At 35.6% G+C, this 22,595-nt stretch overlaps 1 protein-coding gene across 1 annotated transcript in view; it reads left to right on the top strand.

The window, feature by feature from the left end:
- The first annotated feature begins 237 nt into the window (after positions 1-237).
- The window catches only part of LOC137405479 (tubulin epsilon and delta complex protein 1-like), a 37,278-nt gene continuing 14,920 nt past the window's right edge, over positions 238-22,595 (top strand). Inside the window, exons 1-6 of the mRNA XM_068091756.1 lie at positions 238-351; positions 473-572; positions 3,802-4,025; positions 7,544-7,687; positions 13,809-13,997; positions 18,249-18,425. Coding sequence (XP_067947857.1) covers positions 238-351; positions 473-572; positions 3,802-4,025; positions 7,544-7,687; positions 13,809-13,997; positions 18,249-18,425 — 948 coding nt within the window. The remainder of the gene's footprint in view (positions 352-472; positions 573-3,801; positions 4,026-7,543; positions 7,688-13,808; positions 13,998-18,248; positions 18,426-22,595) is intronic.

The raw sequence follows: 22,595 nt of genomic DNA, 5'->3' as shown, positions 1-22,595 counted from the left end.
TGCCATGTGATGCCTGAGTCACTCCATTTCTAGTATATGACATTTTATACTCTCTTGCTTTGTCACTCTTTCAATTAGATAGCTTTCTTTCATGTCTCATGCAACCTATTTCCAAATATCTGACCATTGTACTCATCGGCGGTTTATTGGAAAAGTTTTTTATTGTGAATTTTGACCATGGCTCATTTAAGGATTCGAAATAGTTTTTTTTCGCACCTTTTATGTATGCAACAGAAAATGGCGCAAATCAAAGAAACTATAGAGTTGCTCACAAGAGTTCTCCGATACAATGGAATGTCCAAGATCAAATCAGAAGTGTTTCGACAAGCAAAGTTTGACAAACCAGAGGCAGTAAGTTTATGAAATTAGCAAGAGTAGTTGATTTATAGAGATACCATTTTGTTTGACATAATATTTAGGTGCCATTGCAATGATTTTCTTAGTTTTTAGTGTAGTGCTCAAAATTTTTCAGACGAATTCAATGTGGAAGTTGTTATTTGAAGTCATCTATTACCTCAAGCACCGCAAGATTGAAGATATCACAATACGAGCCTATTCAGAGCTCAGTCAAGGTATCACTTTGTGATAGGCTCTCCCTGAATGTTTTACGTTTATCTATAGCTTTTGTATCATCCTTGTTTTATTAATGGCTGGACCAGCACTGTTATAAGACTTGTATTTTACATGTTACATACCAAGACTTAATAGTTGTGTAGAGGTGTGTGCTAGTATATTACATACCAAGACTTAATAGTTGTGTAGAGGTGTGTGCTAGTATATTACATACCAAGACTTAATAGTTGTGTAGAGGTGTGTGCTAGTATATTACATACCAAGACTTAATAGTTGTGTAGAGGTGTGTGCTAGTATATTACATACCAAGACTTAATAGTAATGTAGAAGTGTGTGCTAGTATATTACATACCAAGACTTAATAGTTGTGTAGAGGTGTGTGCTAGTATATTACATACCAAGACTTAATAGTTGTGTAGAGGTGTGTGCTAGTATATTACATACCAAGACTTAATAGTTGTGTAGAGGTGTGTGCTAGTATATTACATACCAAGACTTAATAGTTGTGTAGAGGTGTGCGCTAGTATATTACATACCAAGACTTAATAGTTGTGTAGAGGTGTGTGCTAGTATATTACATACCAAGACTTAATAGTTATGTAGAGGTGTGTGCTAGTATATTACATACCAAGACTTAATAGTTGTGTAGAGGTGTGTGCTAGTATATTACATACCAAGACTTAATAGTTGTGTAGAGGTGTGTGCTAGTATATTACATACCAAGACTTAATAGTTGTGTAGAAGTGTGTGCTAGTATATTACATACCAAGACTTAATAGTTGTGTAGAGGTGTGTGCTAGTATATTACATACCAAGACTTAATAGTTATGTAGAGGTGTGTGCTAGTATATTACATACCAAGACTTAATAGTTGTGTAGAGGTGTGTGCTAGTATATTACATACCAAGACTTAATAGTTGTGTAGAGGTGTGTGCTAGTATATTACATACCAAGACTTAATAGTTATGTAGAGGTGTGTGCTAGTATATTACATACCAAGACTTAATAGTTGTGTAGAGGTGTGTGCTAGTATATTACATACCAAGACTTAATAGTTGTGTAGAGGTGTGTGCTAGTATATTACATACCAAGACTTAATAGTTATGTAAAGGTGTGTGCTAGTATATTACATACCAAGACTTAATAGTTGTGTAGAGGTGTGTGCTAGTATATTACATACCAAGACTTAATAGTTATGTAAAGATGTGTGCTAGTATATTACATACCAAGACTTAATAGTTGTGTAGAGGTGTGTGCTAGTATATTACATACCAAGACTTAATAGTTGTGTAGAGGTGTGTGCTAGTATATTACATACCAAGACTTAATAGTTATGCAGAGGTGTGTGCTAGTATATTACATACCAAGACTTAATAGTTATGTAGAGGTGTGTGCTAGTATATTACATACCAAGACTTAATAGTAATGTAGAAGTGTGTGCTAGTATATTACATACCAAGACTTAATAGTTGTGTAGAGGTGTGTGCTAGTATATTACATACCAAGACTTAATAGTTATGTAAAGATGTGTGCTAGTATATTACATACCAAGACTTAATAGTTGTGTAGAGGTGTGTGCTAGTATATTACATACCAAGACTTAATAGTTGTGTAGAGGTGTGTGCTAGTATATTACATACCAAGACTTAATAGTTGTGTAGAGGTGTGCGCTAGTATATTACATACCAAGACTTAATAGTTGTGTAGAGGTGTGTGCTAGTATATTACATACCAAGACTTAATAGTTATGTAGAGGTGTGTGCTAGTATATTACATACCAAGACTTAATAGTTGTGTAGAGGTGTGTGCTAGTATATTACATACCAAGACTTAATAGTTATGTAGAGGTGTGTGCTAGTATATTACATACCAAGACTTAATAGTTATGTAGAGGTGTGTGCTAGTATATTACATACCATGACTTAATAGTTATGTAGAGGTGTGTGCTAGTGAATTTCACAACAGCTGTTAATCACTCTAATGTGCGAATTGAATACTCATCAAACCTTTTATTAGATTTCTACACTTTTACTACAATTCTATTTGTCAACAGTTTTTTTTTTATAAATTATACCATAGTTGAGTCATTGAGTGGTGTTAGATCATCTTTTTAAAAGGAGATTGGATCTGTGTTCTTAGTTACTAACTTGCTTTTGTTACTAATCCACCTGAAACTGTGATAAGGATTGCTGTAATGTGCATCCGCCACAACTGTGTGCTTTATTTCACTTCCAAAATTATGTATTGACTGAAATCAGTCAATCTGAAACTTTTTCATAACATTGCTTTGATATTTATTTTTATTGTTTAGTTGAACTTTTTAAAATTTTTGCTAAATATTTTACTAACTTCATGCTACACGCAGGGTATCTTCAGCCTGGTTTCCATATGACAGCACAAGGTGCGCAACAAGGCGCACGACGTCGTGCGTAGGCCAGCTGTGATATGGAAACGTCAGCGCACGACGATCGCGCGACGCGCGTACGCTGATCGCAAGGATCCAACAGAATGGATCTTGGCGATGGGTGCGCGCGATGAAGTATCTCACAATATACTGCTAGACCTTTTCAACCTATACCACAATACAAGCGGAGGGCTGTGGCTCCGAAGAAATCGGTCTCACATACAAGAGAGTAAGCCTGGTTTTCATATGACAGCGCAATTTCGCAACAGAGGGCTGTTTTTTCGAAGAAATATGTCTCTCCTACGAAACAGTAAGGAAATTATCCACCCTGTCCAATGCAAGCATGACGCCTACGCGCGATATGGAAACACTGCATCGCTGCCCAAGAAATGCATTGCGCACAATCACTGGGCCGCGCACGATCATTGCGCTGTCATATGGAAACCAGGCTTTACTGTTACCATTTGGTGTTATGACTTTGTTTTGTAATTGAGACCCGTGAAAGTTGACCGTGAAATATTGCTTTCCTTCTTAGGACCACCCTGATCAGAGATTGCACTGGGCAGCCTCTGCGAGGTACCACCATGCTTTAGTAATTTCACACAATTTTTTCATGTCACCTAAAAGCAGTGTTTTTAGTAAATAAATATGCCTAATGCAGCAACTAAACTTCGTACCTCAAACTGAATGGAATTTCTGAAACTATTTTCCGTCTTCTCGAGTATGTCTATTACAGTTGAAAGTGCAGTAGTATACAAATACATAGATGTTATAAGTGAAGAATGTCAAGGTGTATAACTGGTATCATTGATATACGATTTTAGCGGAAGTTTGTATGTACGTGAAAACTGAGATGAAGATGCGCGGTTTCGTGTCACGCAGTTTTCACGAATTACCAAATGACATGTCGGAGGGAAGTCGAGAGTTGCTATTGGCATTCGGGTGGTTGATGTGCAGATCAGGTCTAGTTGAGATATTCATGGAGCAATGCTGCACCTTCTTAGATGGCTTGTCTGTTGAGGGTGACCTCGATGGTCTAACATCTCCAGTAAGTTATGTAAATTCTCTGCTATTAGGGGGAGCGCAGTTATGTGCCTTTTTTGTAGTGGACCAACACCTTTGTAACGCGTATGTGTCGTCTATAATGTTTAATGTTTTTAAATTTTCAATTCCTAACAATGACGGTGTGACAGCAATGTTTTGTGAAGCTCACCACTGGATCGTATCGCTTTATAACAAGCGACTTACCCTGGTAAGTCATCCAGACTTACTGCAATGCTAATCTACAATAATAGTGCTAAAAAGTCCATAGATTCTCCATTAACAAAGGTAAATGGGAACTAGTTTTTTTTAGTGAATATGCTTGTTATATTTACCAAATCATAAATCCAATTATTTATTTTTAAATCCAATCCCAAATCACTTTCAAATTTGTCCAAGTCAAATCGAATTACAGTCGACCCTCATTAAAACAGACCAATAAAGTTGTGTTGTCCAGTTTAGCCAATTGTCCCGGTTAACTGGTATGCCTATATATAGGTCTACTAGGTGAATTTCCTGCGTTACACGGGTAATAAAAAAGTTTTTCACCAAAAAATTATTTTAATTCAACATATACAACATTTACCACTCTAACTAGTAAATGAAGGTGTTTTTTATTTCTGTATGTGCTATAAGTTTAATTAAGTTAATGCTATTCATACTCAATATTTATAACATTTTGGGGAAATCTAGGCATGTATTGTTTTCTCGTCTTTACTATAGTAAGAGCTGTGTCTATCCTCCTGCATTAAAAAAACTTACATTTGGATGCACGGATATTAAGCCTAGCGCCCTACCATTAAACCATGCGGCCAGCTTGCCACTGCTTGGAATGATTGTACTTACAACTGTTACGCGTCATGATCTCTCATACCATCATGATCTTCAAATGTGCTAGTACTGACCAAACCATTATTCCATATTCATTCCCATAACTTTATCGCTATAACTGGACATACAACAAACCAACCAACAAACACTTAGCTTTATATATAGAAAAAGAATAATAATGCATAAATAAGAATATACAGTAGATATGCACAGGAAAAAATCACATGTAAGGTCTATACACATTAAACTATATATTGTGCACTGTCCTATACTGTGCACTGTCCTATACTGTGCACTGTTCTATACTGTGCACTGTCCTATACTGTGCACTGTTCTATACTGTGCACTGTCCTATACTGTGCACTGTCCTATACTGTGCACTGTCCTATGCTGTGCACTGTCCTATGCTGTGCACTGTCCTATACTGTGCACTGTCCTATACTGTGCACTGTCCTATGCTGTGCACTGTCCTATACTGTGCACTGTTCTATACTGTGCACTGTTCTATACTGTGCACTGTCCTATGCTGTGCACTGTCCTATGCTGTGCACTGTCCTATACTGAGCACTGTCCTATACTGTGCACTGTTCTATACTGTGCACTGTCCTATACTGTGCACTGTTCTATACTGTGCACTGTCCTATACTGTGCACTGTCCTATGCTGTGCACTGTCCTATGCTGTGCACTGTCCTATACTGTGCACTGTTCTATACTGTGCACTGTCCTATACTGTGCACTGCTCTATACTGTGCACTGTCCTATACTGGGCACTGTCCTATACTGTGTCTACATTAACTCTTTAAAGTCGAAATTAATTTTTTCAAAATTTAACATGGCCATATACTGTATAATCTGTCATAACTTGAGAAGTAATTGGTATAAATTCAATCTGAAAATTGTATCTGGTTCAGCACAGTATTTTCTTTTTAATGATAAATAGAATATCTAGATTTGTAAAATTCTTTTATTTCATAAAAGTGGGGAAAAAGATTTAGCGAAATAATTTTTAAATCGCCCTTAAAATGCAGGGGATTATTGGTAATAAAAACAGAAAAATATTGTTACACATATTGTGTGACCTCTCATGTTGGCTATGTCTATGATAGTGAGTACTGAATCCTTATCATCATAGTAGCTTTATTATTTTGCAATACAGAGGACATGTTTAGACATGCTAGAAGGAACGGTAATATTACCTCAATGGAAATTGGGAACAAAAAAATATATAGTCAGATGCACAACAAATTTTTCCAGTTGAAACTAAGTCTATGTTCTAGAACAATCTTCTGTACAAGACAGAAAACAATTTGTTTCTCGACCCAATACTTACTCAGAAACTTCCAAAATCAAACACGCCTGTAAAAAATTGAAAATTGGGTAAGCGTAACTATCCAGTCAGATCGGTTGATGAAAAACTTTGTTAAAATGCTTTTGATTGGTTGAAGCAGAATCGGAAACTCATGAAGATTTCACTTGACGAAATTCATGTTGATTGTGTTACTCGTTTCATAACAATGACAAAAATTAAACCAGATACTTGGCTTTGGCAATTTAGCCTTCATTTTTTATTACCCATTATGGAAAGATATAGAACGACTTATTGGCGATATAGGATTTCAAATTGGTTGTATCTTGTAGAGAATTCCGTGGAGAGCACAGCTACAAATTATTTGGCTACTGTTAGTGGTTGCCATGCAACAAGCAAATGAACAGCGCAATGTCAGAAAGCTGCTGGAAGCAGCTTGCCGACTTTGAAGAGTTAAAATATTTAGCCTGTGAAAAAATTACAGCTTAAATACAAAAAAATTAAATTGAATGTTAAACTTGCCTCTAGATGGCCTCATCAAAACATTTTGGAAAATAAAAGTCTGGATTATGTTTATCATGGAAATGTTTACTCTAAACACAGAGCACTAGCGTGTGAGCAGTTGCAAACTTTAGGTGAATAGAGATATCTACAAAATTAATAAGCGATTGAAATTTCCGATAAAATTAATGAAGGATAGACAACATCTGTAACGGGAAAATTAGTTGTGGGAATTTCGTTGTGTTGCAACCATTTGTTTAGTTACCATAAAATAAGTTGCTGTTTCAAACTGATTCAGACATACTTTGTGGATTTCTAACATTTATAAATCATGTAAGATTATATTTCACCATCAGGAAGTTTGAATAACATACAGATGATATGAATAAAAATACATTTTTATGAATAAAAGTGTATTCAGCGATTGCAAGTGCTTCGTATAAGCGACTCCGATAGACAAGTATTTTTTACTTTTAATAAATTTCACTGAAAATCATTATAATTCGATTATCAATTGTTTGAATATGACTGCGCATTGATTGCAGCTGCTATGCCAAAATCTGCTCTTTATTTGATATCTGGACTAACAGAGTTTGTTTCAATGAGTGCCGACTGTACATTTGCCCACACAAATCAAATGAAATTTAAATCACTTCAAATATGGTTTTTCCAATATTACAAATGACATTAGGGAACATCAGTGAACATAGCCCTACTTGCGACTTCTCTACTTTTTGTAGTTAAAAACTAAGCTATAAGTTGGAGTTTTTACTAAAACAGACAGACAGCGGGTAGTGTCCATGACACATCCTTTCTCATGTCTCTATATTTCTTTATTCACTTATAATAAGCAAAAAAATAAATAAGCTCTTTGCTTATAATTTAGCGTCGCAAGGCTGGCAGTGCTATGAACAGCAATGGAGAGAAATGTGACAAGGTCGCCTACCTTATTTGGTTAAACAGGAAGCTGCAGCTTAGTCTACGCAACATCAGCACTCTTGAAGCTCAAAAGGAAAAACTAACACACAGAGTAGGTCATTTTATCGGCCAAACTATTAGCTATCACTTGTGAGCCAATATTTGCTAGTGGTTAGTATGCTGTTGTTATACTAGCAGTCAGAGCTTCATATCTTTACTGTTGATAAGAACATTCAGACTCAGTATAATGTAGCTTATTGGTAAGGCTATTCATAAGATAAGGATCCCATATTCCATTATTACGTTTATATATACAATTTAGGTTCTAAAACATTCTGAAACAACCGGTTTATGAACCGGTTTATGGTTTTTAGAATGTCTCCTAGAATGCAAAAACTCATGATTAGTGTAGAGTAATCCCCTCCTACATTGCCGCTCTGCTGTATCATGAGTTTTACACTATTTGAGTTTCTTCACTTTCCTTTCACTCGTCATTTTGGTTTTGAAGTAGCTGAACTGAAGATTGTGTACACTGTACATCATTACGGTGTACAGCAGTACACTGTACAGCAGTACACTGTACAGCAGTACACTGTACAGCAGTACAGTGTATTTTATTGTCACTATGTGGCTCCAAGGGATTCTCTCCAATACACTGTCAGTGTTGGCAGAACCTACAGTCTAATGATATGACAGCCTCTAGCAATAAGCAGGTTGATGTCAGCTATAAAATAGAATCTGTAATACAAATAGCTTGAAATCGGTTTTTAGCTAATTAGTGGAATTTAGCCATATTTCTTTCGTATAGGGTGGCTCGCCGATGAGCGATTTCCATCGTTTTGCTATTTGCTATTCTGATGCTGATTGGTTCAAGAATATTTAGGATTGCCATTGCCTTTTTGATTCTTATCTCAGTCATGATTTCAGTTTATGTTAATCTTATTAAATTTCAGTATTGTACATGTATATCCCGTATACTATACAAGTGTGCCACATATAGAAGGACATGTATGTGCATGTATATCCCGTATACTATACAAGTGTGCCACATATAGAAGGACATGTACATGCATGTATATCCCGTATACCCTAGGACACTTATATTTCGCTAGTATTTAGTTTCGTGAGTAGCATACAGAGTAAAATTTCGCTGCAACTTAATTTCGCAGCTCTGTTGAGTGCGAAAATATAGTGATGTGAAAATAAATGCATTGGAACAAACATCATTAGATTCCTCAGGTCCAGTTCACTGGTACGAAATATTTTTCAATTTGGGACTACCGTACTTTTCGGACTATAAAACGCACCTCTATATAAGCTGCATCTGCTTTATTTTCCAAAAAACGATAATAAAACAATACATAAGCCGCACCTTAGTATAGGCCGCAGAACTAAGGACTATGCTTTTAACGTGGCAGCAACTTTGCCATTTAAAACGGAACAGTGCATAACGGCACAGTTTCGTATTATCCGACGCTTTTTAACTTAGTGCCTAACGGGACAGTACCGTGAGGCATTGTTTCGTTTTTTTTTCACTGCTAGAAGCGCACTAATTGGAGATTCCCGTTAGTGCACCCTAGCGGTGAAAGAAAAAGCCACAGATTAGCCGCACCCTTATATATGCCGCATGGCTCAAATCATCAGAAAAAAGTAGCGCCTAATAGTCCGAAAAGTACGGTAGTTTGTATTTGTGAACCGCAGGTAGAAATGTGTAGGCGAGATCAATAATGCAATTTGATCGCTTGCTGCCATTTGTCTCCTGGACTATCAATGACGTCAAGGTCCCTGCCGCAGTGACTGATGTGGTACCAATATTAGATTTCAAGTATTTATAGCACGCGGTGCCGCGGTGGCCATGGCTCCGGGTTGTTATTGCTCTTGTTTGGTTGGGAATAAAATTCATCACCACAATAATTATTATTCAATTTTATGACTTTCCCTACCAGACTGTCATCCTCATCAATTACAAATTCAATGACTAAACTAATATCATCATCGTCCTCATTTGTCTAGGCTTTTCCAAAAAAAACTTATTATCTTAATTCGTTTTGCCATGCTGCTCAGTGGGGGTATTAGCTATAATGAGTTTAGCAAAAATTGCCCAATGATCCAACCCATAGAGTTATCTTCCCCTAGAGTGATAACTACACGAGGGTTTCCGGTGCCAACAAGGAGCGTTTAGGCCACGCCCCTTTTTTGTGCTAGTCAGTCGTAGTGATTGACTAGATCAATAACAACAGCCATGAGAAGGGTTAAACAAGGATCATGAATTTCCAGTTAAGATAGTAATTAATGCTCATATTAAAAAAATGATGATTATAGTTTATTACTCTAATTTATTCTTATTTTTTAAAGCAATTCAATACCTACCAGGGATCGCTAAACATATTATGGAAATGTTTACTTTCCATAAACATAAATATTTCCCTAATTTTAGGGAAATAGATATGGAAATTTTATTTTAGAAATATGGAAATGGTATGGAAATAGAAATAATATGGAAATGAATTATGAAAATGCTATGAAATGGAAATAATATGGAAATGAAGTAGGGAAATGTCATGGAAATGGAAATAATATGGAAATGAAGTAGGGAAATGTTATGGAAATGAAATAATATGGAAATGTTATGGAAATGGAAATAATATGGAAATGAATTATGGAAATGTTATAGAAATGGAAATAATATGGAAATGAATTATAGAAATGTTATGGAAATGGAAATAATATGGAAATGAATTATGGAAATGTTATAGAAATGGAAATAATATGGAAATGAATTATAGAAATGTTATGGAAATGGAAATAATATGGAAATGAATTATGGAAATGTTATGGAAATGGAAATAATATGGAAATGAATTATGGAAATGGAAATGAATTATGGAAATGTTATGGAAATGGAAATAATATGGAAATGAAGTAGGGAAATGTTATGGAAATGAAGTAGGGAAATGTTATGGAAATGGAAATAATATGGAAATGAATTATGGGAATGGAAATTGTGACATACACGTAATCCCTGATACCTACTTGACTTGCAAAGGCACTGAATAGATAGTGTTAAGTAAGTGAGTTAATGCAATCAGTTACTCATAGATAAGATAGATAGTTATACTGGGGTTGTATTAAATTAGTGTGGTGGGAAGCTAATCGACTGCCATCAACTATGAGCTGTACTACTCGAGTTGCCTGAGTAATAAAAAGTCTTTGGACAGAAAATTTATTTTTATATAACATTTACCATTCTAACGTTTAAACTTCATGTCATGAGAAAATATTTTTAAGCAGTTCAAATGAATTAAGAGGAAAACAAACAACTGTAAAGGTTTTCAAGCTTTTTCAAACAACTACAATTTTTAAATTTCATATCATGAAAGAAGCGCTTTGTTGAAATAAATTAGGAAAAAAAATAAAACTGTAAATGTGTTTAAATGTAAAATAATTAGCAAGTAATGGCTAAATATACTCTGTTTAGCTATGATTACAATGAAAAATTATTTAATAAATAAGGGAATAAAAAAGTCTATTTTATTTTTATATAATTATAATTTAGTATAATTAAGTACAATTTATTTTTATTTAACATATAACAGCATTTGCCACTTTAACTTTCAAACTACATATTATGAGAAGTGTTTTGTGTAATTGAAATAAATAAAGAGAAGAGAGAAAATAAAAACCACTGTAAATGTTTTCAAGCTTTTTCAAACAACTACAACTTTTAAATTTCATATCACGAAAGAAGTTTTTTGTTGAAATGAATTAGGAAGAAAAATGAAACTCCAAATGTGTTTAAATGTAAATGTGAAATAATTAGCAAGTAATGGCGAACTATAATCTGTTTAGCTATGATTACAATAAAAAATTATTTAATAAATAAGGTAATAAAAAGTCTATTTTATTTTTAAATACTTATAATTTAGTATAATTAAGTATAATTTATTTTTATCTAACATATAACAACATTTGCCAATCTAACTTTCAAACTTTTTGCTTGCTTACATCAAGCAAAGGTGTCCACTAACTAGTGGACATCTTAGCTTCAAGCTAGTCTATGTATTTGATTGATATGTATTGAAATCTAATATTACATGCAAGGGCTGTTTGTGAACTGTGGTGTCATCGAATCACTCTATCACCATACAATGTCAATACTTTCAGTTGATGGCAGTCGATTAGCTTCCCATCCCACCAATGTAATACAACCCCAGTATGACTATCAATCTTATCTATGAGTAACCAATGATATACAGCCCCCCATGTGTGGGGGCTGTATATCATTGAAGTATCTGATTGCATTAACTCACTTACTTAACACTATCTATTCAGTGCCTTTGCAAGGCATGTAGGTATTGAATTGCTTTAAATAAAAAGCATATATTAGAGTAATAAGCTATAATCATCATTTCTTTATTATGAGCAATAATTACTATCTTAATTGTGGAAATTCATGATCATTCTCATGGCTGATGTTATTGTTCTGTCAATCACTACGACTGACTAGCACAAAAAAGGGGCGTGGCCTAAACGCTCCTTGTTGGCACCGGAAACGCTCGTGTTGTTGAAGGCACAGTTATCACTCTAGGGGGAGATAACTCTATGATCCAACCACACACGAAAATTGCCTGTGTTTCTAATATGACGATTTTATTGTGAATATCAATGAAGAAAGCCATTTAATTTCGCGTTTTCGCTCGTTCGTTATGATAGTTTAGTTTCGCTCATGAAATTTTCGCGAGAGGATATTGCCGCGAAAATGCGAAAGTTAGATGCCGCGAATACATAAGTGTCCTAGGGTACTATACAAGTGTGCCACATATAGAAGGACATGTACGTGCATGTATATCCCGTATACTATACAAGTGTGCCACATATAGAAGGACATGTACGTGCATGTATATCCCGTATACTATACAAGTGTGCCACATATAGAAGGACATGTACGTGCATGTATATCCCGTATACTATACAAGTGTGCCACATATAGAAGGACATGTACGTGCATGTATATCCCGTATACTATACAAGTGTGCCACATATAGAAGGACATGTACGTGCATGTATATCCCGTATACTATACAAGTGTGCCACATATAGAAGGACATGTACCTGCATGTATATCCGGTATACTATACAAGTGTGCCACATATAGAAGGACATGTACGTGCATGTATATCCCGTATACTATACAAGTGTGCCACATATAGAAGGACATGTATGTACCTGCATGTATATCCCGTATACTATACAAGTGTGCCACATATAGAAGGACATGTACGTGCATGTATATCCCGTATACTATACAAGTGTGCCACATATAGAAGGACATGTACGTGCATGTATATCCCGTATACTATACAAGTGTGCCACATATAGAAGGACATGTACGTGCATGTATATCCGGTATACTATACAAGTGTGCCACATATAGAAGGACATGTACGTGCATGTATATCCCGTATACTATACAAGTGTGCCACATATAGAAGGACATGTATGTACCTGCATGTATATCCCGTATACTATACAAGTGTGCCACATATAGAAGGACATGTACGTGCATGTATATCCCGTATACTATACAAGTGTGCCACATATAGAAGAACATGTACGTGCATGTATATCCCGTATACTATACAAGTGTGCCACGTATAGAAGGACATGTACGTGCATGTATATCCCGTATACTATACAAGTGTGCCACATATAGAAGAACATGTACCTGCATGTATATCCCGTATACTATATGAGTGTGCCACATATAGAAGAACATGTACCTGCATGTATATCCCGTATACTATACAAGTGTGCCACATATAGAAGGACATGTACCTGCATGTATATCCCGTATACTATACAAGTGTGCCACATATAGAAGAACATGTACCTGCATGTATATCCCGTATACTATACAAGTGTGCCACATATAGAAGGACATGTACGTGCATATAATGTAATTGTGGACGTTTAGAAAGCGATTTACGTTTTTGAAAGTGGTAAAATAATGGTTAATACTTGAAAAAACATTTAGTTCCTGTTTTGCAGAAATAGTCATCTGCTGGTTGGTAGGAGGGTTGGTAAGAGGGTTGGTTGGAGGGTTAGTAGGAGAGTTGGTAATAGGGTTGGTAATAGGGTTGGTAGACGGGTTGGTTAGAGGGTTGGTAGGAGGTTTGCTTTATTGGTTAATTAGCCACCAGCTATAAGGTATTGCCATGTTTATCTTGATGCAGATACACAACCTGACTAAAGGTGTTAGTATTGACTCAGTCATTCGGGATCATCTAACAGTTCTAGAAGTAATGATGCTCAAACACCCCAATCTGCTCAAAAAGAATCTCAGGCTACTCGAAGCGGATAACCAGCGTCTGGAATCACTCATCGCATGGCAGGACCACAACGACAACTTTTGGAAATGGATGGTAACTGTTTTAGTAATCTAATAGTTTTACAAGCTGTATTTCCTGGCCTTCTCAGAGTTAGTAGTTTGTCTATCTAGTAGTATTTTATAGTTGTTAGTTGTTTGGGTGGGAATGCTGTACCTGCTATGAATGGTAAACACATAGATATAGTAAGCCCTAGATATGCAATAATCAAAACAAGTGAGGCCTATAATAATTAGACGCAACGTCGTGGTTATGTGTAGAGTGAATCAGCTGATGTATGAATTCCTATTGACTTGGGCACTAAAAACTGCTCAATTTTTCCATAGTTTGTGCATGTGAGACTGCATATTTTATTGATAATATATAAAACTGACTTTGGACGAGAAAGGCAAGAATCTTAGACACGTGATAATGGATAATACCAATGGTTTAGAAGCTTCTATATCATTGATAATACAAAGAGTGACTAAATAGAAATTAAACTAATAACGAACTAATGAATCAAATGAGATTTAGAAGCAGTTAAGTTGGACCACCGTGTTAATTACTCGTTAGACATGACTGAAAAAAACTAGACGAGATAGCTTTTGTCTAAGGTTGGTTGAACTAGATTCCTGCTTTGAAGCGACATAGTGTATTCTGATTTTAATATAGCGATTTCCTATAGTTTTGAGTAGATTGGTGGCATGCACTGTGCATGAGACAATAATTCTCCTAGACATCCATCCACCGATTTAAGCGCTATATTGTTAAGTTTATTGTCCTTTTTCAGTATTGTGATCAAATTATTTTGAATCCTATTCCTCTGCTCCAATCGACAGACTCTCTGCTGTAGAGTTTTGATTCTTCTTTTAAATATTGAGATACGTGTGACAGCAGGCTGTTTAGGTCTACCACCACGTCGGCAGCTCGTTGTCGAGGCTGTAGGTGTGTCCTGATTGTCAGAAGCTGCAGGTTGCTCATCATAATGGATAGTAGTATCGCCAGGTGTAGTATTTTCAGGGTCAGGTATTATGGTGTTTGCTGCTGTCTGAGATGTTCTTCAACGTTTCGGCAGGCTTTCTGTTCTTATGGTTGGTGTCAGTATTTTCACAGCTTTTGGCTGAAGGTAGGTTGGATAAGCTGTAAATATTGTAGGTATTGCATCAGATTTTAGCATTGGTTTTCTTCCAATACCTGGTGGAACCTTGTAGCAGTCTTTCTCAACATGTTCACTGCGTAATGCAGAGCTTGATGTTGGAGTCCAATCCTGTCTTCGCACCGCCTTTATCCAAGCATTACGGGGTTTCAGCTCGTTTCTCGTTTGGAAAGCAATAAATTGCCAGATTTGGGCATTTCTCAAGGTTGCTTGAACATCCATAGGCACAGCACCAGCTGCGGCTTGACCTTTTCTTAGCCTAAACATTAACAATACATACATGTAGTAGAATGAATATCATTACATTACATGGAATGAGACACAAAAGGCATTCGATCAATCATGCCAAGCTAGATTACAACCCTATCAGCTGAAAGACCAGTTTGTAATATATGTTGTTGTAATCAGTCTTGACACTCTTCCTTTTGATAGTCTTAAGCATTCATTCACTTCACTTTCAATTCAGAATAATCATAGAAAGGTATGTTCGTTGTTATGAGAAAATGATAAGACAAGTAAGTTCAGTTGAATTGGTAGTTGGTTGGTTTCCAGTAGTTTCTTGCAACGTGAACCAAGGATAAAGTACCTGTGCAAAGGTTAGGTTTACCAAGTATTTAAAATTTGTATTGTGGGTTCACATACCTGGGGTGTTGTAGTCTCCTCTGATGACATTTCACTAAGAATTTGGTCTTATTGTGACGTTTATGACTTAAAAACTAGTAGGACAAGCATGCTTTCACTACTAAACTCATTGCTCAATAGAAGGCTCTGATGCTGTGATGCACATCACTGAGACATAACGTGATGTAAGAACAACAGCCAATTATAGGCCTCACTTTTGCTCCATTGTAATGATAGCTATTCCCAATCTAAGGTTTACTATATCTATGGGTAAACATATGTTTTCAAGTCTAACTTGTACTTTTTCTTAGAGCAACTTAAACTCCTTAAAGGAGAATATAATTTGGATTGTATAAACTAGCTGCTCTAGTGTTTATGTGTCTATGCTGATGTGCACGGTTTGTATAGACCATTAGTCACCTAGAGCAAGTATGTTTTTCGCTAGAATCACAGAATTCAATGCAACCTTATATATACTGTACTTACTTCTATAATGACTTCTAATCCTGAACTTACTTTCTTGGACTTGAAATTTGATCATCAGTCTTTCCATTGAACTTATTAATGTACTTATTTGTTTTCACACCAATTATGTATGAACAATTTTATTAATTATATTGTTGATAATATTATGACTAGAATAGTTGATAAAGTCTGAGTGAAATGATGAGGTCTGAACAGAAAATCTAATTGTAGGTTAGTTTATTTTTAGAGGCATAGCATTGTAGTTTTTATGTTATATGTTAATCGTGTTATTAGATACCATTAAGTTAATGTCAGAAATGAGATAGCGCGTATGAAATGAGATAGCGTGTATGAAATGAGATAGCGTGTATGAAATGAGATAGCGTGTATGAAATGAGATAGCGTGTATGAAATGAGATAGCGTGTATGAAATGAGATAGCGTGTATGAAATGAGATAGCGCGTATGAAATGGGATAGCGCGTAAGAAATGAGATAGCGCGTATGAAATGAGATAGCGCGTATGAAATGAGATAGCGCGTATGAAATGAGATAGCGCGTATGAAATGAGATAGCGCGTATGAAATGAGATAGCGCGTATGAAATGAGATAACGCGTATGAAATGAGATAGCGCGTATGAAATGAGATAGCGCGTATGAAATGAGATAGCGCGTATGAAATGAGATAGCGCGTATGAAATGAGATAGCGCGTATGAAATGAGATAACGCGTATGAAATGAGACAGCGTGTATGAAATGAGATAGCGCGTATGAAATGAGATAGCGCGTATGAAATGAGATAGCGCGTATGAAATGAGATAGCGTGTATGAAATGAGACAGCGTGTATGAAATGAGATAGCGTGTATGAAATGAGATAGCGCGTATGAAATGAGATAGCGCGTATGAAATGAGATAGCGCGTATGAAATGAGATAGCGCGTATGAAATGAGATAGCGCGTATGAAATGAGATAGCGCGTATGAAATGAGATAGCGCGTATGAAATGAGATAGCGCGTATGAAATGAGATAGCGCGTATGAAATGAGACAGCGTGTATGAAATGAGATAGCGTGTATGAAATGAGATAGCGCGTATGAAATGAGATAGCGCGTATGAAATGAGATAGCGCGTATGAAATGAGATAGCGCGTATGAAATGAGATAGCGCGTATGAAATGAGATAGCGCGTATGAAATGAGATAGCGCGTATGAAATGAGATAACGCGTATGAAATGAGATAGCGCGTATGAAATGAGATAGCGCGTATGAAATGAGATAGCGCGTATGAAATGAGATAGCGCGTATGAAATGAGATAGCGCGTATGAAATGAGATAGCGCGTATGAAATGAGATAACGCGTATGAAATGAGATAGCGCGTATGAAATGAGACAGCGTGTATGAAATGAGATAGCGCGTATGAAATGAGATAGCGCGTATGAAGTGAGATAGCACGTATGAAATGAGTTAGCGTGTATGAAATGAGATAGCGCGTATGAAATGAGATAGCGTGTATGAAATGAGATAGCGCGTATGCTTATCATATGTTTTCAAGCCGAATAATAAAACAAAAACTGAGTTCATAAATTTAATCCAAAATCTGAAGGAATTGGTAAGCAAGGGGTAAACAGTTCTGGGAAATCTCACGCGAACTGAAAATTTGAATATCCCTCGGTCATAAATTAATGTCGTGTAATTTTTCTAAACAGCTGTACCATATTTGTTCCTTAAATTTCGCATGTAACCAGCAGTCGATCTCAAAGAATGCATTCACAAAGTCAGTTTTATACACAACTTCTGCTCCAAAGTAGAAATTTCTTGTAAATTGTTTTAATGTTGTTGTCACAAAGACTGTTGGACAAAAAGTATTTTGTTGGCTTGGGTTGTGATTGCTCGGACAAAAAATGCAATTCGATTAGAGTCAGACGTGAAACTATTATTGAAAACATTCTATTTAGAGCTCTCATTGGCAACTGTTCTGTATCCAGCTACCATTAGGGTCTACTTTAATATGAAAACCATGTAATGTTTACCACAGGTTTAATACACGACTCTTTGTTTTATGAAGGAGAGTGTGCTGGATGCAAAGTTGGTGGACTCAGGCTGCATAGATGTAGTAGACAGTACGATAACTCCACGCACTCAGGCTGCTAAGGATCAAGTTGATGGAAAGTTGAGACTAGGAGAGTCAATAAAGGAATATGAAGCAATAGTCATGCAATTAGAGCGGGATCTGGCTGAGGCTGTATGTGTCTCAATTTTTCTATAGTGTGTGGTAACTAGAGATGCCCTGATTTCTATAGTGTGTGGTAACTAGAGATGCCATGATTTCTATAGTGTGTGGCAACTAGAGATGCCCTGATTTCTATAGTGTGTGGTAACTAGAGATGCCCTGATTTCTATAGTGTGTGGTAACTAGAGACACCATGATTTCTATAGTGTGTGGTAACTAGAGATGCCATGATTTCTATAGTGTGTGGTAACTAGAGATGCCCTGATTTCTATAGTGTGTGGTAACTAGAGATGCCATGATTTCTTTAGTGTGTGGTAACTAGAGACGCCATGATTTCTATAGTGTGTGGTAACTAGAGATACCATGATTTCTATAGTGTGTGGTAACTAGAGATGCCCTGATTTCTATAGTGTGTGGTAACTAGAGACACCATGATTTCTATAGTGTGTGGTAACTAGAGACGCCATGATTTCTATAGTGTGTGGTAACTAGAGATACCCTGATTTCTATAGTGTGTGGTAACTAGAGATGCCCTGATTTCTATAGTGTGTGGTAACTAGAGATGCCATGATTTCTATAGTGTGTGGTAACTAGAGATGCCATGATTTCTATAGTGTGTGGTAACTAGAGATGCCCTGATTTCTATAGTGTGTGGTAACTAGAGATGCCCTGATTTCTATAGTGTATGGTAACTAGAGACACCATGATTTCTATAGTGTGTGGTAACTAGAGATGCCCTGATTTCTATAGTGTGTGGTAACTAGAGATGCCATGATTTCTATAGTGTGTGGTAACTAGAGATGCCCTGATTTCTATAGTGTGTGGTAACTAGAGATGCCCTGATTTCTATAGTGTGTGGTAACTAGAGATGCCATGATTTCTATAGTGTGTGGTAACTAGAGATGCCATGATTTCTATAGTGTGTGGTAACTAGAGATGCCCTGATTTCTATAGTGTGTGGTAACTAGAGATGCCCTGATTTCTATAGTGTGTGGTAACTAGAGACGCCATGATTTCTATAGTGTGTGGTAACTAGAGATGCCCTGATTTCTATAGTGTGTGGTAACTAGAGATGCCATGATTTCTATAGTGTGTGGTAACTAGAGATGCCCTGATTTCTATAGTGTGTGGTAACTAGAGATGCCCTGATTTCTATAGTGTGTGGTAACTAGAGATGCCATGATTTCTATAGTGTGTGGTAACTAGAGATGCCCTGATTTCTATAGTGTGTGGTAACTAGAGATGCCCTGATTTCTATAGTGTGTGGTAACTAGAGATGCCATGATTTCTATAGTGTGTGGTAACTAGAGATGCCATGATTTGCAATACAATAGTCAGTTCAATGATCCTAGCTACACCCAACACACTCTACTTCATTGTGTGCGGTTGACTGTTTTTTATCCCAAAAAATGTAAATAAAATATTCGATTATTTATTTGTTAGTATTTAAGAAAAGAAAATAGTATATGAATGTAATGTCCTAGCGCTAATAAATGGAAATGTTGAACTACATTCCTGGTCCGTTACTAGTGATGATAATTTTTTTCGCTGTATATACTAAATACGACGCAAAATCAAGGATTAAAACAAGAACATTCTTCATCGGTTTTGTCAGCAGTTTTGGGTAAGCGTGGATGCAAGTAATTTCACTTGATATATTTGAGTGGAAGAAGCTTATTATCTTATGTTTGTTCGTGAGGCTAGATAGGTAAGATAAATCTTGTATGATTGTTAGTAGATTGGTGCTAGGCATCTATCTCTATCTAATTATATCAGAAGGTATCTTAAGTATATCAGAAGGTATCTTAAGTCTATCAGAAGGTATCTTAAGTATATCAGAAGGTATCTTAAGTCTATCAGAAGGTATCTTAAGTATATCAGAAGGTATCTTAAGTATATTAGAAGGTATCTTAAGTCTATCAGAAGGTATCTTAAGTATATCAGAAGGTATCTTAAGTCTATCAGAAGGTATCTCAAGTATATCAGAAGGTATCTCAAATATATTAGAAGGTATCTCAAGTATATCAGAAGGTATCTCAAGTATATCAGAAGGTATCTTAAGTATATCAGAAGGTATCTTAAGTATATCAGAAGGTATCTCAAGTCTATCAGAAGGTATCTCAAGAATATCAGAAGGTATCTTAAGTATATCAGAAGGTATCTCAAGTATATCAGAAGGTATCTTAAGTCTATCAGAAGGTATCTCAAGTATATCAGAAGGTATCTTATGTCTATCAGAAGGTATCTTAAGTCTATCAGAAGGTATCTTAAGTATATCAGAAGGTATCTTAAGTATATCAGAAGGTATCTTAAGTATATCAGAAGGTATCTTAAGTATATCAGAAGGTATCTTAAGTATATTAGAAGGTATCTTAAGTCTATCAGAAGGTATCTTAAACCATAACTGCCACGAACAACTTTTATCGTATTTACTAGGTAAATCAGACATGCTGATTCCGATTTTGTAATCAAAATAAAGATTAGGCCACTAACTTTCAGAGTAATAAAGGATTTTTTATAGCGTTTTAATATCGGTCTCGAAAACAACACGATCGGCATAACAAGCTCCGCCCATAAATACTTGACGTAACCTAGCTTTTTAGGAACAGAAGTTACGTAAAGATGTTTAGACCGATTTAGAATAATAGAGATGGGTGTTTTAAAATCTATTAATATCTAAATCCAGCTTTAAAAATAATATCAGTTTTTTCTGAAAGATAGATAAGCTATTCAGCATTGCGTATTTAAAAAGCGCGATAACAACGCTAGCTCGTGATAAAACCGCGCTTTTTGAGCTCCTTTTTCTCGGCGTCCAGCCCATTTAAACGTCATGTAACAAGCTGCGAGCAATTTTAAATAGTTTATATCCCTTTCATAAAAAACTGAAATTATTTTACAGGCTGGATTTAGACAATAATGGGTTTTAAGACACCCATCTCTATTATTTTAAATCGGACTAAACTTTCCTAACTTCCGTTTCTGAAAAAGCTAGGTTTCGTCACATATTTATGGGCGGAGCTTGTAATGCCGATTGTGTTGTTTTCGAAACGGATATTGAAACGCTTTAAAAAAGCCTAAATGACTTTGAAGGTTAGTGAACTAATCTTTATTTTGAGTACAAAATCGGAATCAGCGTGTCTGATTTACCTAGTAAATACAATAAAAGTTGTTCGTGACAGTTATGGTTTAAGTATATCAGAAGGTATCTCAAGTATATTAGAAGGTATCTCAAGTATATCAGAAGGTATCTTAAGTATATTAGAAGGTATCTCAAGTATATCAGAAGGTATCTCAAGTATATTATAAGGTATCTTAAGTATATTATAAGGTATCTTAAGTATAATATAAGGTATCTCAAATATATCAGAAGGTATCTCAAATATATCAGAAGGTATCTCAAATATATTAGAAGGTATCTCAAGTATATCAGAAGGTATCTCAAATATATCAGAAGGTATCTCAAGAATATCAGAAGGTTTCTCAAGTATATCAGAAGGTATCTCAAGTATATCAGAAGGTATCTCAAATATATTAGAAGGTATCTCAAGTATATCAGAAGGTATCTTAAGTATATCAGAAGGTATCTTAAGTATATCAGAAGGTATCTTAAGTATATCAGAAGGTATCTTAAGTCTATCAGAAGGTATCTCAAATATATCAGAAGGTATCTCAAATATATTAGAAGGTATCTCAAGTATATCAGAAGGTATCTCAAATATATCAGAAGGTATCTCAAGAATATCAGAAGGTTTCTCAAGTATATCAGAAGGTATCTCAAGTATATCAGAAGGTATCTCAAGTATATCAGAAGGTATCTTAAGTATATCAGAAGGTATCTTAAGTATATCAGAAGGTATCTTAAGTATATCAGAAGGTATCTTAAGTATATCAGAAGGTATCTTAAGTATATCAGAAGGTATCTTAAGTATATTAGAAGGTATCTTAAGTCTATCAGAAGGTATCTTAAGTATATCAGAAGGTATCTTAAGTATATTAGAAGGTATCTCAAGTATATCAGAAGGTATCTCAAGTATATTAGAAGGTATCTCAAGTATATCAGAAGGTATCTCAAGTATATTATAAGGTATCTTAAGTATATTATAAGGTATCTTAAGTATAATATAAGGTATCTCAAATATATCAGAAGGTATCTCAAATATATCAGAAGGTATCTCAAATATA

This window comes from Watersipora subatra, chromosome 9 (assembly GCF_963576615.1).
Source record: "Watersipora subatra chromosome 9, tzWatSuba1.1, whole genome shotgun sequence".
Classification (NCBI taxonomy): domain Eukaryota; kingdom Metazoa; phylum Bryozoa; class Gymnolaemata; order Cheilostomatida; family Watersiporidae; genus Watersipora; species Watersipora subatra.
Note: the sequence above shows the minus strand (reverse complement) of the source record. Positions and strands in the feature narration are given on the sequence as shown.